At 44.0% G+C, this 14,813-nt stretch overlaps 3 protein-coding genes across 4 annotated transcripts; 2 read left to right on the top strand and 1 right to left on the bottom strand.

Annotated features, from left to right (window-relative positions):
- Positions 1-289: 289 nt before the first annotated feature.
- On the top strand, positions 290-1,944 carry cryaa (crystallin, alpha A). The gene is made up of 3 exons (XM_029450618.1): positions 290-655; positions 964-1,086; positions 1,735-1,944. The coding sequence occupies exons 1-3, from the start codon at positions 458-460 to the stop codon at positions 1,942-1,944; spliced, it is 531 nt and encodes a 176-aa protein (XP_029306478.1). The 5' UTR covers positions 290-457.
- A 1,494-nt stretch (positions 1,945-3,438) lies between these two features.
- On the bottom strand, positions 3,439-7,729 carry hsf2bp (heat shock transcription factor 2 binding protein). 2 transcript variants are annotated; one of them, XM_029451978.1, is made up of 10 exons: positions 7,590-7,729; positions 7,293-7,384; positions 6,792-6,927; positions 6,320-6,423; positions 6,074-6,223; positions 5,791-5,935; positions 5,116-5,233; positions 4,346-4,449; positions 3,680-3,879; positions 3,439-3,586 (listed from the first exon to the last, which is right to left on the bottom strand). In XM_029451978.1, exons 2-10 carry the CDS (start codon positions 7,359-7,361, stop codon positions 3,575-3,577), a joined length of 1,038 nt encoding a protein of 345 aa, XP_029307838.1. In that variant the 5' UTR covers positions 7,362-7,384; positions 7,590-7,729; the 3' UTR covers positions 3,439-3,574. The 2 variants fall into 2 exon arrangements, with proteins under 2 accessions (XP_029307838.1, XP_029307845.1); XM_029451985.1 differs by having other exon boundaries at positions 7,293-7,449; positions 7,590-7,723.
- Positions 7,730-7,802: 73 nt separating this feature from the next.
- On the top strand, positions 7,803-14,373 carry LOC115021473 (ankyrin repeat domain-containing protein 10-like). The gene is made up of 6 exons (XM_029451965.1): positions 7,803-8,032; positions 8,762-8,914; positions 9,768-9,859; positions 12,117-12,349; positions 12,461-12,535; positions 12,768-14,373. The coding sequence occupies exons 1-6, from the start codon at positions 7,835-7,837 to the stop codon at positions 13,148-13,150; spliced, it is 1,134 nt and encodes a 377-aa protein (XP_029307825.1). The 5' UTR covers positions 7,803-7,834; the 3' UTR covers positions 13,151-14,373.
- The last annotated feature ends 440 nt before the right edge of the window (positions 14,374-14,813 follow it).

Here is a 14,813-nt window from a genome sequence, read left to right as displayed (position 1 = left end):
GCTTTATTGCTCAGGTAGAAACCCCTTGTGTCTTTAGTTTGCTTCCTGACTTCATTGTCTCCTCCCTCCTCTCCGTCCAGCAGGGTTTGTTTTGGCAGCCCTTGGTGTCTGGTGTGTGGGTGGCACTGGGTCGCACCAGGGTCTGGACCCAGCAGTCCCCCCCCTCCCCCCATCCATCCTCTAACCCTGATTCTGCTGACGGGGCCCAACCCACCATGAGATAATGCCATTCCAGAGGGATCGTGAATAAAGCCTCTCTTTCTGGCTCTCAGGTATATAAAGAGGAGGCCGCTGTGGAGCAGAGGACAAAGCACTGTGGAAACATTCTTCACTCTTTGCTTTTCATCAACATTCTGTTCTCTTTATCTTGCCTCGCCTCGCTTCCTTCACCTGCTGGACTCTGAGCAGGAATATCTGCCACACCAAGCCGAGCTAGACCAAACTGTCTGAAGCCACTATGGATATTGCCATCCAGCACCCTTGGTTCAGACGTGCCCTGGGCTCAGTCTACCCTGCACGACTCTTTGACCAGTTCTTCGGAGAGGGCATGTTTGACTACGACTTCTTCCCCTACACCACCTCCACCATCAGCCCCTATTACAGACAGTCGCTGTTCCGCAGCTTTTTGGATTCTTCCAACTCCGGCACCTCTGAGGTAACAAGAGCAGACTCGTGTCAGGAGTCACATCATGACGTCTGGAGAAATATGTAGACAAAGTTGGCTCGTTTGTTTGTAGGAGAACAGAGAAGGATAGTGTTTATCTGTGATGATAAGATCCCGTCTACGCTCATCATCAATGGGAAATGTGTTGCACTTTGTTCTTTCCTAAAAATCATTCAATTATTTGCTTGTGTATTATGCTCAACACACGTCAAATAAGTTGCATTAAACTTATAGGTTACAAACAAATCTGTATTTTGACAATGTTATACAATGGATCTGTGTGCTTGTGTGTCCCACAGGTGAGGTCTGACAGGGATAAGTACACAGTCTACCTGGACGTCAAGCACTTCTCTCCTGATGAGCTCAGTGTGAAGGTCACTGATGACTACGTGGAGATCCAGGGCAAGCATGGAGAACGACAGGTCGGTCTCTTATATCGCTTTTAATCATAGTTAGGAAGACACGGGGTCAATGTATGAAACATAATGATACACATACACGTTTGAAAGTTCATCTCTATATTCTAAGAGGGGGGCTGTGGAGCTGACTAATATTTTAGAAGATTCACACTGAATTAGTGGGACTGAGCCCTCTTCCTAAAGTCAGTTTAAATGTTATATAGTATTAGCTTCTAGTCTTTCTATGGGGTGGCCAGTGTTTACAGTGTACTCAGTACATGTGTGCATACTACTCTGCAGTATATCTTCAGATAGAGACATTCTACCATGATCTGCTCATCCTACTGCCCTTCTACCAAACGGTCAACAGTCTGGTCAGTAAATGTCTCGAAACAGTGTAGAAGCTCATCTAACAGGTGTGCCTGGGGGTCAGCAGGCGAGACAACAGCACACTTAGAACACACATCATGACGAGGAACATCCATGACTTTCACACACACTTTGTTCAAAACTTTTGCCGCCGGAGCTGCTAAACAGCCGGGGGTGATGGTTTGTTGTAGTTCCTGATAGTGTCTCCAAATCTGCCCGACTAGTGATGTATATAAAGACTGATGATGAAGGGTGTCTGTGGGCTGACCCCGCCGCTGTGGCACTAACCATGTTGTTTCACAGGACGACCACGGTTACATCTCTCGTGAGTTTCACCGCCGCTACCGCCTCCCCTCCAGCGTTGACCAATCGGCAATCACCTGCACCCTGTCGACCGACGGTCTGCTGACCCTGAACGGGCCAAAGGTCACCGGGGGGAGTGAATCCGGCCGCAGCGAGCGCAGCATCCCCGTCACCCGCGACGACAAGCCCAACGCTGCTGCGTCCTCCTAGAGGCCAAGTGGTGGCAGTTGATGGGGGGGGGGGGGGGGCTGGGGGGGCATCGACTGGGATACCACGGCAAGCCCTTCGCTTCTTCTCTTCCCTTTCCCTTCGAGGATATCTGTGTCCTCCTCGCTTCACTTTCTCCTCTGTTCTTCTTGGCATACTCTTAAAAGTATTATTAGTATCATTGTTTTGAGCTTAACAAAAATCTTCCCATGAGGGGCTCAGTGAGGGGGGGCAGGAGTGTTTAACGAGAGAACTCATCTAAGGACGAGACATTCACAGGACCTGGCACTTCATTCTGCCGACTGGTGTTATTCTACAGGTGGTTGGGGGTCAAGCTTGGAGGTTAATGTCACACGTGTCTTGTCCCAGGTGTTCCATCAGTGAGGTTCTCTGGCCTCTTCCATTCTCGTGCTGACTCTTAGAACCCTCTCCTCTCTTGTCTTAAATATATCCTGTACTGTAGTCTAGGCCATGTTCAATGGATACCTGCTCATTTCAGACAAGTCCATACTAAAGAAACATACAATAAAGCATACTTAACAAAAGGCAACCCGTGTGTGGACGTATTCCTTACCCTTCATCAGTGTGCTAACTGAGATGTGTGTTCTGTGTAACTATCAGATGAATGTTCTTCAAGCTCTTCTTGGAACAGGCTTCCAGAAAGGCCGGATTTAAAGGCTTTTAAAGGTGTAATCCTTCTGTCATGATACTAATTCCCTCATTTGGGATGAACAGGAAACGGCAGCATGTAGTCCAGATGATAACAGCCTCACGGTTCAGAGCTGCATTAACACAACATTACCTGCTGCTGCTGCTGCAACCGTCATTTGGGGCTTTTATTTTTATTTTATTTAAATGAGTAATGCAACATGGAACAGCCAGTGAGCTGTGAGATGAAGATCTGGAATGAAATCTTAAGGATTATGACAACTTTAAAGGTATCTTCGATGCAGTTACGCAGATGATACCTCTTTTAACCCCTCAAATCATAAAACTGTCTTTATTATTACAGAGCGTCTGTTCCACATGTTACAGACGTTCTGCCCCACATGCCTTGTTCCTGATATGCTGCTTTCACATGATCAGCTGTGCCAGTGTTTTCCTGTGGAGAACACTAGCCGTGGCGTGACGCACCGCTTGTGCGCTCAAAGTTCAAATGATTTCAACGTGCAAACTTGGAAACGGTTACTAACACTTATTGTGTTCTGTGGAGAGCAGAGTGTACTGTCCACACAGAGTAATCCAATCCGGTTCAAGATTCTTGTAATGACCTTTATGACCTTGTAACTGTCCCTGACCAGATCTGTGGTCACAGACCTCGCTTTGTTTTATTTATTACTCTGACATTGTACCAATGTGTTGAGATGATTATGATAAACGTTTCTTAAGAAAAGAAACCCAAAACATTTAGCTTAAAGTAATATATTCACATTAAATGTGTAACGTGAGGACACAATCATCAACAGTGAAAGTAAAACAGGTGTATTCAACTTTAGATATAAAAGGTTCTTTTTAATATAATAATGAAACAATAACATGAACACGTTCATCTCTACATTCTCTGCTCACAACACACAGATGTCATGTGACATGAAGGGAAGACTGAAGACACTGTCTGCACCTCAGAGGCTGCTCATCCCCGACCCTAGAAACACACAAACACTCTTTATTCCAAACACCCCCCCTCCACTCACAAATATAGTTGTTTTTAAAGAAACTAATCCCATGACTGTGGCACCTGTTGGAGCGCCTGCAGGTCCTCCAGGGTCTGCCGGGCAGCCAGGCTCAGGCTGGGCTGCACGCCGGAGGTGAGCCGGCTGACACGAGCCTGGAGCTCTGGATCCAGGAGAGCAGGGCCCAGCAGGAGCGGCGCCTCCTCCTCCAACAACACCGACTGCAGGAGACGCAGCGAGTGGAGACACACCTCCCAGTCTCCATCTGTCAGACAGAGGTCAGAGGTCGTGTGCAGGCTGACACCTTCTACAGAGTCATAACCTCAATGTGGTACATTAAAAGGTATATATATACACATATACATATATACACATATACATATACACACATATATATATCTATATATATATATATATAGATATCTATATATAGATATAGATATAGAATATATATATATATATATATATAGATATAGATATAGATATAGAATATATATATATATATATGTTCTATATGTACAGTATCATGTGTTTTGTCATTTGGTCATATTAGGTACATTTCCCAGTCATTCATTCAGAATAATTAGACCACTGCAGACATCCTTTAAATCCCTAAACTGTTCCATGTTGCACGTTTTATCACAACTGTACACGTGAGCTTTTTAATGTGCGTCTTGCACTTTGTACCAGAGTTGAGTTTCTCTCAATGTTTCCATAAAAAGTCTCCTCACCGTCCAGCAGGGTCCAGATGAGAGGCAGGAGTCCTGAGTTCTCACTGATGCACTTCAGTCCTTGAACACTGATGCTGACGTTATACAGAGCCATCAGCATCAACCTGCAGCGAAGCCACAGCACAGAGTACAACACTGACACCTGCTGCACACATCGAGTTCTATGTCCTGGTTTTTGTGTGCTTTACTGCTACATGGACATGACAAGGAAACACTACGTGTGGAAACCATATGAAGGAAACACAAAGAGGGACTGTTGTGGTGAAAACTCTGCAACTTTGGGAGATACACACTTGATTTGTCTAACTCTGACTGATGAAGTGTCATATTAACTTCAGCTGCACTGAATCTGTGGGTTTTGTCCCCCAGAGTTGTATTGAGATAAACTAAATCTAAAATAGAATAAAATCTATTCATCGTCTTTTTATTTTTACGTCGCAAAATCTACACATTTCATGATGCACGAACCTGGCTAAGCAACAATGTCATATCACATAATGAAAACCATATGCAAATGACTAATTCAGAAGAAATCAAAATCATTTTAATGATGATTTATGGAGCCGATGCAACTTTAGGTCACATATCGGTCAAGTCGAAACTTCTCTGGCTCTGTCCGTGTTCATACTAATGCAGAAGTTGCTTATTGAAGGGTTAGTTCGGATGTTTTGGTGGTTGTATGAGGTACTTATCCATAGTCAGTGTATGACCTACGGTTACGGAAAATACCAAGTGCTTTGTGTTGTGCGTTCTACCGCAGCTCCACGTACACTTTCAGTTTGGGGAAGACACCAGGCTTCATCAGCTCCAACAGCTTCATCAGAGTGTCCAGGAGGATATGAGCCGAGGTGGACAGGAAGTCCCGGCCACACGTGACCGCCGCTACGTCTGATTGATGAGAGATAAAAGACAAGGCAGGTGACTTGGGGGCTGGGGGACACATTCCGTCTGATATGGTAACGATGTCATGCCATCGGCCTGAGGACAGTGTGACAGAGCATCCACTTTAGTTGCTGCTGTACTGCTTGAGGCTGGTGAGGAATGAGCTGCATACATAGTAACTGAGCTGCTGTGACTCAGTGCATCCGAGGCTCAGTGCTAGAAAACCTACAAAATACTCTGAAACAAACTAAATATAAATCCTAAACTGTGTGTTTAATCCTGGACGTGAGCAACCCCCACCACCCATCAGCATGTTCCTGAAGGGTGTCAAATATGGTCATTTAACTAACCACAAATCTTTTATTTGTAAATAAAAGAAGTGCACACTGTTAGTGCTCATGTCCAAAGTAAACTGGGTTCATTTGAAAATGCAATGATTTCATTTGGTCTAACTTATCTTAGTAATTATAGCAACTAAACCAAAGAGGGCAAACAGGCTGTTGCTCAGGCAACTTCCGCCTTGTTTACGTCCCTGGTGTGCAACACAGACGCTGTGAACTCACTAGTAATGGTTCCAGCCAGAGCCAGCACAAACTGGTGCTCCTGGGAGTTGTGGTCCTCGGTTTGAGATTTCGCCTCCTCGTCCAGAGACCTGACGAAGCTCTCCAGAGTCTGAGCAGCTACAGACAGGAAGGTCTGCAGCTTTCCCTACACAATCAGCACACACACACACACACACACACACACATAATGTACCCACATCACACGATGTCACTGTCATCGGGATGAGTGTAACACACACACACACACACACACACACACACACACAGAGTGGAGACGACTCACATCAGCAAGCCAGCGTGTGACCGTGTCCTCGCCGGCAGAGCAGCTCCACAGCAGACTGCAGGCTGCAGATCCCAGAGCAGAGCAGAAGTCTGCCTGCTGCTGCAGCTCTGCTCCACTCTGCCACAGCTGCTCACGCAACAGCAGCTTCTCCTACACACACACACACACAAACACAGCAAGGTGTCCTGATATATGCTATCTACATGGTTATATGGCATACAGTGCACAAACACTCTGTTCCCTCACCTCTCTCTCTTTCTGACATTCAGTCTGCACTGCATCCAGTCGGGACTGAAGGTGCAGACAGTCCTGTCGCAACTTCTCCTGATCCTGCGCACGGTGTTCCTTCACTACACACACACACACACACACACACACACACACACACATGCAAGATTCTTGCTGTTTGGAGTTGTATCCTCATGATTGTTTGCACTTATTATAAGTCGCTTCGGATAAAAGCGTCGGCTAAATGAACTGTAGTTCTTAAGTAAAAGTGTCTCTCAGCAGCTGTGTGAAAAGCTCTTTAAAAAAAAGGTACAATAATATGTAACTGTTTTGACTTGTGTTAAACATTCCGTTGAGTTGTGTCCTTACATTATCCCAAATGTTTCTAAAATAAATTCAAGAGACATGTGTGATTTTAAATCAAGGTGCGTTTCATTTAATCGCCTGTAATGGCGTTGTATCTCCTTTAAGCGTTGTGGTTGTTTCGTACTTGTCTGAGCTGTTCGAGCTTTATGCAGCATTTCAATCAGGTCCCTATTCAGAACCCTGGGCAGGAACTCCCTCAGCTGCATGACTTCTGTGGTCAACTTCTCTAAATCACTTTTCTTCACTCTGACAAATCCATCCTGAAAGAACAAAGATAAAGGTCAATGCATGGATCTGAAAACATGTTATGATAGTGTTCTAAAGAAAAAGGTATGACCCCTTTCCACCCACCAAATAACTAATCTGCAGGGTGAACATATGATGACGCATCACATTATGTGGATTTTCAAATATTCAGTATAGTTTATTTACTTAGATCTTATAAAGGCCTGTATAAAGATGTTTTAACACCCAGTATGGAAGTGAGCATCCTCACAGTGTGTTACTTTGTGCTGTAGAGCCAAAAACAATTCAACATGTGTAACTGGATTAACCTTTGGCAGCAGTCTGGTCTGAATAGGTCAACCACAGATTAAATGTGTGTTTCTATAGTTGTGTTCAATACCTGTTTCCTCGCCTTCATCTTCGCACCATGACTCAGAGGCAGCGGTTTCCCGCCTAATGACGCTGACATGTTACGGTTGTCTTCTTATACTCCTGTGGGAGTGTTAGCATCGTCGGTAGCATTAACAAAGTGTTTAGGACCTCCGTATTCGTCGAACCTAGCATCATAACACAATTAGCTCAAACCTGTTTAAGGCCTAGAGCTGTTAATCCCTGCATAAAGTATATATATATTTAAAGATAATTAGATAAATAATGTTCTTTACTTGGGAGAATAATTTAAAAGTTTCCCTCCCACCTGTAGGCAGCACAACGATGGATTGTGTTCCTGACCGGCTTTGACCTAAAACCGTCTGAAACAAATCCCTGAAACGCCTGAACGTGCTCTCAGTCACTCTGCCAGACTCCAGTCCGGGTTTTGTGATTCTCCAGCCGCGAAGAGAAGCTTAACGTTATCTCCTCTTTCTTTGTGTTTGAACCTTTTTTAGCCTGCTCCGTGGAACAAGGTGAAACAAACGTCTCTGCCACTTTCATAATTCACTCATGTCTGAGGGACTAGAACGCGACTTCTCCGGTGAAGAGGGGTTCATCCGCCGGTTTCCCATCCACCGCGCGTGTCGGGATGGAGACGTTGGCGTTTTGGTCTCACTGTTCCAGCAGCTCTCGAGCCCGGCTCACCTGACGGCGGAGGACTCGTGCTACGGGTGGAGCCCCTTACATTGGGCTGCTCACTATGGGCAGGTAGGGATTAACGCTAAACTAGATAAAAAAATATCTATCGAAGGGTAGTCTTCATTAACAGTTATGGGTGTTATTTTGTGAAGACATTCATCCTGCATTAACTTCGTTATACCACAAAATAGTTCCCGTTAAGTAACTTTATTCAACTTGAATCACGACTTCGCTAACTGTAAAAGTGTTCTTCTCGTGATACTTTTCCACCATAACATGGCGGTGCACAGTAGCGACCAAGCATTGTTCAAAGGTTGATCTTTTACGAAAAAAACGTGCACCCGCCGTTTTTCTTTTATGACTTGCATGATACAGTCAAGACGCTGTTTTTCTCAACCGTCTCTGATACAGCTGTGTCTGATTGTAAATGGACAATAAAGTTTCTTGGGCGAAAAAAACCCACAAACGAATAATGGTTGAAGCATTTTCATTGGTTCCAGTGGAGCCAATGGCTATTCAGGCGCCAAAACAGCCCTCGGTAAACAGGAAAACGTCTATTTTATGACGTGATACCTGATACTGTCTGCGCAGACTTGTGGGGGTCTTGATGCAACGCCATCCAATGGAAACATTAAAACCCCACACAGGGTCAGAGTCGGTGCACACAGTCGGGCTCCTATCAGTATTCTCCAACAGTCCATTCACATGAGCCGTGCTGATTGACTTGACTCTTTGTCTCACATTACACATTTCAATGATCTCATCGTTGGCCTGTGTTGTGTGTTTGCGTGCACACAGCTGGAGTGTGTGGTGCGCCTGGTGCAGGTGGGTTGCGAGGTGAACGCAGTGACCAGCCGCTTCAACCAGACAGCGACGCACACGGCAGCGTTCGGAGGACATCCTCACTGTGTGGTTTGGCTGACTCAGGCTGGAGCTGACGTCAACGTGCAGGTCAGTCATCCAGCATCATCCAGCAGCAGTGTGACCACAAGTAATATTACATATATAACATCTCACACGTGTAATATTACATCTCACGTCTGTCTGACTGACTGACTGACACATAAGGAGTATAAAAAATACACAGTAAATATATCAACAGTGGAAGAGATATATACAGTATATATGTAGCTGTATAATACAATACACAATATAAAGAATAGACTATAATACTATAACCCTGACGGGTTAAAATAATATAGTTGTGTTTGACTGATGAAGTCAGTCTGGAGCCAGTTTAGAGATGAAATACTGACACATCTATTAAAGCTTTAATGCTCACCTCTCAGGTCTACCTGCTCATGGTTAGTAAAGTACTAACACCACCATGTTGTTGGGGTAATTGTATCTGGAAACGGTTGAGCTCATTTTAAATATCTTAACTGTACAACAATGCATCATATTCTATATGCTCGTTACAGGTTGTAAAACTCTTTCTCTGCAAAGTAACCAGCACCTATAGCAGTCATAAATAGAGCAAAATAAAAAACACTATTTCTCTAACGTAACTTAAGTATTTAAGTTCTGTACCAGAGTAAATGTACTTTGTGTACATGTAATAAAATAACTTCCACAGCTAAATTGGATGTTGTCTATAATGTGTGTTGCTCCTCTTTATTCATAACTGCACACCAACTGACTTTAGTGAAAGGGGAAATAATTAATTTCAGTACACAGCGAGGGAGAACAGCTGAGAGCATTGTGGGCTACACTTGCTGCACTTCTTCAAATGTGTTTGTGCTATGCGTTCGCTATGACCTCTTTTGTGAAGGGACATCCCCACAGTTTAACCGTGTGCCTTCAGGATTTTGTAGGTGAGGCTCCCATCCACAAGGCGGCTCGTTCAGGTAGCCTGGAGTGTCTCCAGGTGCTGTTGATAGCAGGTGCTAAACCACAGTGAGTATTGTGCAGTCTGACCCCCGTGGTGTTTCTCTGTGTTAACTTCACATTCTCTGTTCGGGAGGGAACGGGCCACACTGGTTTACTCTCATCGCTCCTTTAAGCATTAAACCATCAGGGCGTTCTTAAAGATTCACCTCCAGATTTAGTTTGTTTTCCATCACTGATTACATTTTATACTAACAAAACATTCTATAATTGTGGACTAATCTTGTTTTCTTAATGAAAAACAAAAGTCAAAGAGCAGGTGTGGGCTCAGGTCACCTGCATCTTTAAACTTTCATTCAAAGAATTGGTATCCCCTCACATTACAGAGGTGTGATGGGACTTCGTCTGTCCCAGACTAAAGTGGTCCATCACGAGAGAAAAGTCTTCTGGTTATAAATCCAGAATGGGGTCTGATGTCTCTGACAGCTGATTTACAATAACTGACAGACTCTAAATTAGAGCAGAAATGGACATTTAATCTGTCCGGCTTTTCAGGTAGTTTTATCTAACACGCCCACCGACACAAATGAATAATCTCCGCCCACAATCCAGGATCTGACATGTAGAAATATTCCAGATGTTTCATTGGCCCTTCCCGAACAACACAGCTCATTTAAAGTGGATGTAAAGTCTGTTATTAGTGTCTGTTGTGTGTTCTTCAGCTGCTCAGGTCACATGATGATGATGATGATGATGTGTAAAAGCAGAAAAGCTCATGACTGACACACTGACACAAAAGCATTGTGATCTGTGATTGTACAGCTGTTACAAATTATTTCGATCGTTCTCACCCTTGAACATAAATCGCAAAAAAACTGGAGCCGGTTTCTGATGATTTTGTGCAATTTTGTATAAAAGAGTAGTTTGATTCCTCTGGCGTTTACAGAAACAAACTCTGAACTCTCGGTGGCGTCAGCGTGCAGCATGAGCTCTTCAGAGAGGGTTTATACAAACCTGTAGAACCTGCTGCTTTTAATCTGTTTGATCTGTTCGAGCATGTTGCCTTCTGAACTGAATACTAAGATGTGCTTTTGGATCATTTGCTATATTATGTGTAGAAAAGGATAACCATTCCAACTGCAAACACCCTGCACGTTCTCATGTTTTCCAGCTATGGAATTTGAATTTTCTTGAGTAATCCCAGAAAGAGGGAGCAGTCCAAATAGGCACTGCAGAATCTGCCACATGTGCATCAGCCAGCATCTTTACAGTTGTTCGCTTCCTACACTTTCTGCAGCTGGCAAACTGGCGAGGTATTTCCTGCAGTGATTTGGTTTCAAGTTTATTTTTTAAAGCAAAAGAAACACTGATGATGATACTTATGTCTTGACCTGCATGTTTACTGTGCTAACACACCTCAGGAGTGGTAGAGTGTAGAGAGCTGGAGGGAAAGACATTCTGAAGGAATAAAATGAAATGCTTCTTCTAACAGGTTCCTGACTAAATATTAAAGTGTTATAATCTGAAGAAGGGAGGATGAAAGGTCCACTTGGAACTGTAGGAAGTAAAGCTTCTCGACACCACACACAGCTTCAGACTGGAGACGATGACGTTAACACAGGACTAATCCGTACCGAGTCGTCTCATTTTAGTCATTATATACAGAATGCAGGCGGATCTTTCCACAGAGGTATCGTAGCTGCATGTTTGTTCGCTGATGAGCTTAGAAAATGGACAGAAAGTTCTAAATAATTGTCTAATAGGTTATGAACCTGACGGGTCACACTGTCCTCAGCACACAGCATTAACTGTAATTATGAGAACAGTTGACAGAAGTTATTATGACTTCCCATTGTCTTATCACCAAAGCTATCGGTGTTGTGCGTATGAGCTGAGGGCTTTGGGCACTTATTACAAATGAGTCATTAAAACTACTTCATTTAAAAGTTTAAAAGTTATATTTTGTCTAGTATTGAGGAAGATAAATATCTAAATTTGAATATTTCAGAGCCTAGTTCGGAGACATTTCATTTTATGTAGATGAGGCAACTAACATCTCTTAACAGGACTTAATAAAGCTTATTGTTCATGTATTGTACTACAGAGAGCATGTTGTTAACTTTAAACATTGTATATGTATAAATAAAAATAGTGGACTTGTAAAGATGTATGTAACATTGTATAAGAAGTGAGATGTAGTCATGTCACTGAATGAGACTGTAACCCTCAGCCAGTCAGAGAGGAGACGATGCAGGCAGGCTGTTAGAGATACAACACTGATGTCTGACAGGAAGCAGTTTGACTCACCTCTCCTCCTCTTGTTCAGATTAAAGAACGCCAGCGGGCAGACGGCAGCGGACCTGGCCCACGGCCACGGCTTCCTCGACTGCTTCCACTTCATCTCCAAAACCAAGAAGCACCTGCTGCAGCTCAGTGGACTCCACGTGAGCGGCGTGCACGATGGGAACACCGGGCCGTGTGGTCAGGGCCTGCTCAGCAGAAAGAGGCTGCTGACAGCCGTGGACACTGGTGACATGAAGAAAGCCCGGGGCGCTGATGGTAAGACCTTTATTGCCTTACTTACAGCCACTACCGGGCCTTTCTGTCCGGTCTACTACACATGGACTGAACAGCTGTATGCAGCTCTCACACTCTTCTTGTCTCCTGCAGTGTTGGTGCAGAGCAGTGGAGGTGAGGACCAGGAGATGAACATGAACATGGAGTCTGCACAGGAGATCCACTCAGGTGGGTCTGAAGGTCCTTTGTGATTTATAACAGATCACAGCGTCAATTTAGGAATAACAATAAAATGTCCATCCCAGTTCACCTGTATATGATATAAAACATCTCCATATCAGAGGTTCTGCCTGATAAATGACTTCAACCATTATTATTAATAATCATTGCTGCTATAATAATAATAAAGTACGATGTCGCATGAACTGCTTCTGAAGAGACTTTGTTATTAAAAACGCAGATGACGACACCAAAGCCATCACCAACGGCCATCATCGCACGCCCTCTGCTGACCGGGGGGAACCCGAGCCTCCACGAAGCATCTCCTCACAGTCCTCCGCTGCAGCCAATCAGCAGGCGGCAGCAGCAGCAGCGCCCGCTCAGCACTCCTCTGCTGACATGTGTGGCTCTCTGCATCTGAGCGGCAGTCCCAGCAGCTGTGTGTCCCACCGGCCGGCCTGGCGGGGGCTGATAGGAGCAGACTGCAGGGACTTCCTACATTACGGACACTACCACGGCTTTGGAGACACGGCGGAGGAGCTGAGTGACAGCAGCTGCAGCATCCAGGCTGAGCACAGATACAAGCAGGCTGTGGCCAGCGCCATGCAGCTGTACCACGACTGATGCAGGCAGAGGCTTCGCCTGCTGCAGACAGGGAGGGACTGCTCCTTTAATATGCTTTCTCTTAACTTGCATTAGTGGACACTCAAACCCAGAGTCACTACCAGACATCTAGGACACATTTAACCTATAGTTAACTCAATGTCCACTCGCTAGCTTTTTCAACCGCATGTCATGGTCATCATCAGTGGATGGAAGATCAGGGACGGCATTCACATCTGACACCAAAGAGGATCTTTGAACAGAGACGCAGCGCCCCACCCCATAATGCATCGCCCGTCTCTTGCACCAAAAGAGAAAGAAATCTGTCCCTAAATAACTCAAACTCTAGTTAGAATAAACGTATTCTATCTGGATATAGTCAACATGTAAATGTACAAAGATAGTTGTGATAAAGGGGGCAGGTAGCATTGGAGCCTCTTTTCCCCCACAACTGTTGGGTGAATATATATATATATATATATATATATATACATACACACACACACGTTATGTACCTTTTTAATATACAGTGCGTACCTTTTATACGGGATGTACCATTGTCATACTTTATGACTGTTGGTTTACTTTGCTAACATTGATATGAAACTGATCCGAGTAGTCAGACTGCTCCTTTAAGGCCTCAGCGTTAGCAAGGACAATGTGAGACGTCTATAAAGCGAAGGTCAGATTTGTGACTCATTGGGTGTGATGGTGCTAACAGGTTTGCTCATGTTGCATTGTAAAAGACCATTTTGCCTTTTGTTTCCAGTTTACATATAATGTTAACTTCTTGTAAATGAACAGCTGAAGGCGTGGACTGTTGAGGGTCTGCACCCCCGAGTGACCATCACACACGTTCTATAATTTAACTGGGACGTTCCTGAACGTACTGTATTGTTATTTTCTCCAATGTATTTACATGGACTCTGTTTTGCTTTGCACTACTGAGGACTCTGTGTGTGTGTCTCTGTGTGTGTGTCTCTGTGTGTGTCTGTCTGTGTCTCTGTGTGTGTCTTGATCTACCAAAGGGAATATGTTAACATTTGTCTTTTGTTGCTTTGATTTTGAAATTTGTTATTTATGCGTATATGGTATAGTGTCATTTTATAAAGCATACTGTCGGCTTTGTGGGAATCTTTTTGTAAACAGTCAGCTGTGTGCAGTGCTGCTTCTGACAACAGTTTTTATACTTGTGGTGTTTTGGACTCTTTTGCTATTAAAACATGTTTTGCAGTTTCATAGAAATGCTACAAAAGTGTCGACTCTTTGATTTTATCTTTTCATCAAATAATAAAATACTTAATATGTTATTGGTCTTCACCATTAAGTTAACTGTAGAACATGTTTTTATATTCAGTGGACCTCAGTGTGTCGATGTAACGCATGTTTCTTTAGAGGACATTACACAAAACCAGAGGACTTGTTAAATCCCTTTATCTCACGTCGGTGCTCAAAGTGCCAAATAAATAAAGTCTCTTTCCAGAAATCATGACCCGGTTACTCAAGACACTCCACACACCTTAATGTGAGCAGGTTCATGTAGGAACTATTTTTTTTCTACTGAACTACACCCGGCAACCGTATCACCGGGCAGAAGGAAGTTTCATGGGAATAAAATGTATTATCTCGAGTGACTGGCTCATGATTTGTGCAAAGGGACGTTGCTTTTGAGTTTGTTGAATGT

Source organism: Cottoperca gobio, chromosome 2 (genome assembly GCF_900634415.1).
Source record: "Cottoperca gobio chromosome 2, fCotGob3.1, whole genome shotgun sequence".
NCBI lineage: Eukaryota > Metazoa > Chordata > Actinopteri > Perciformes > Bovichtidae > Cottoperca > Cottoperca gobio.
The sequence above is the reverse complement of the archived record's forward strand: the minus strand, read 5'-3'. Positions and strand labels throughout refer to the sequence as shown.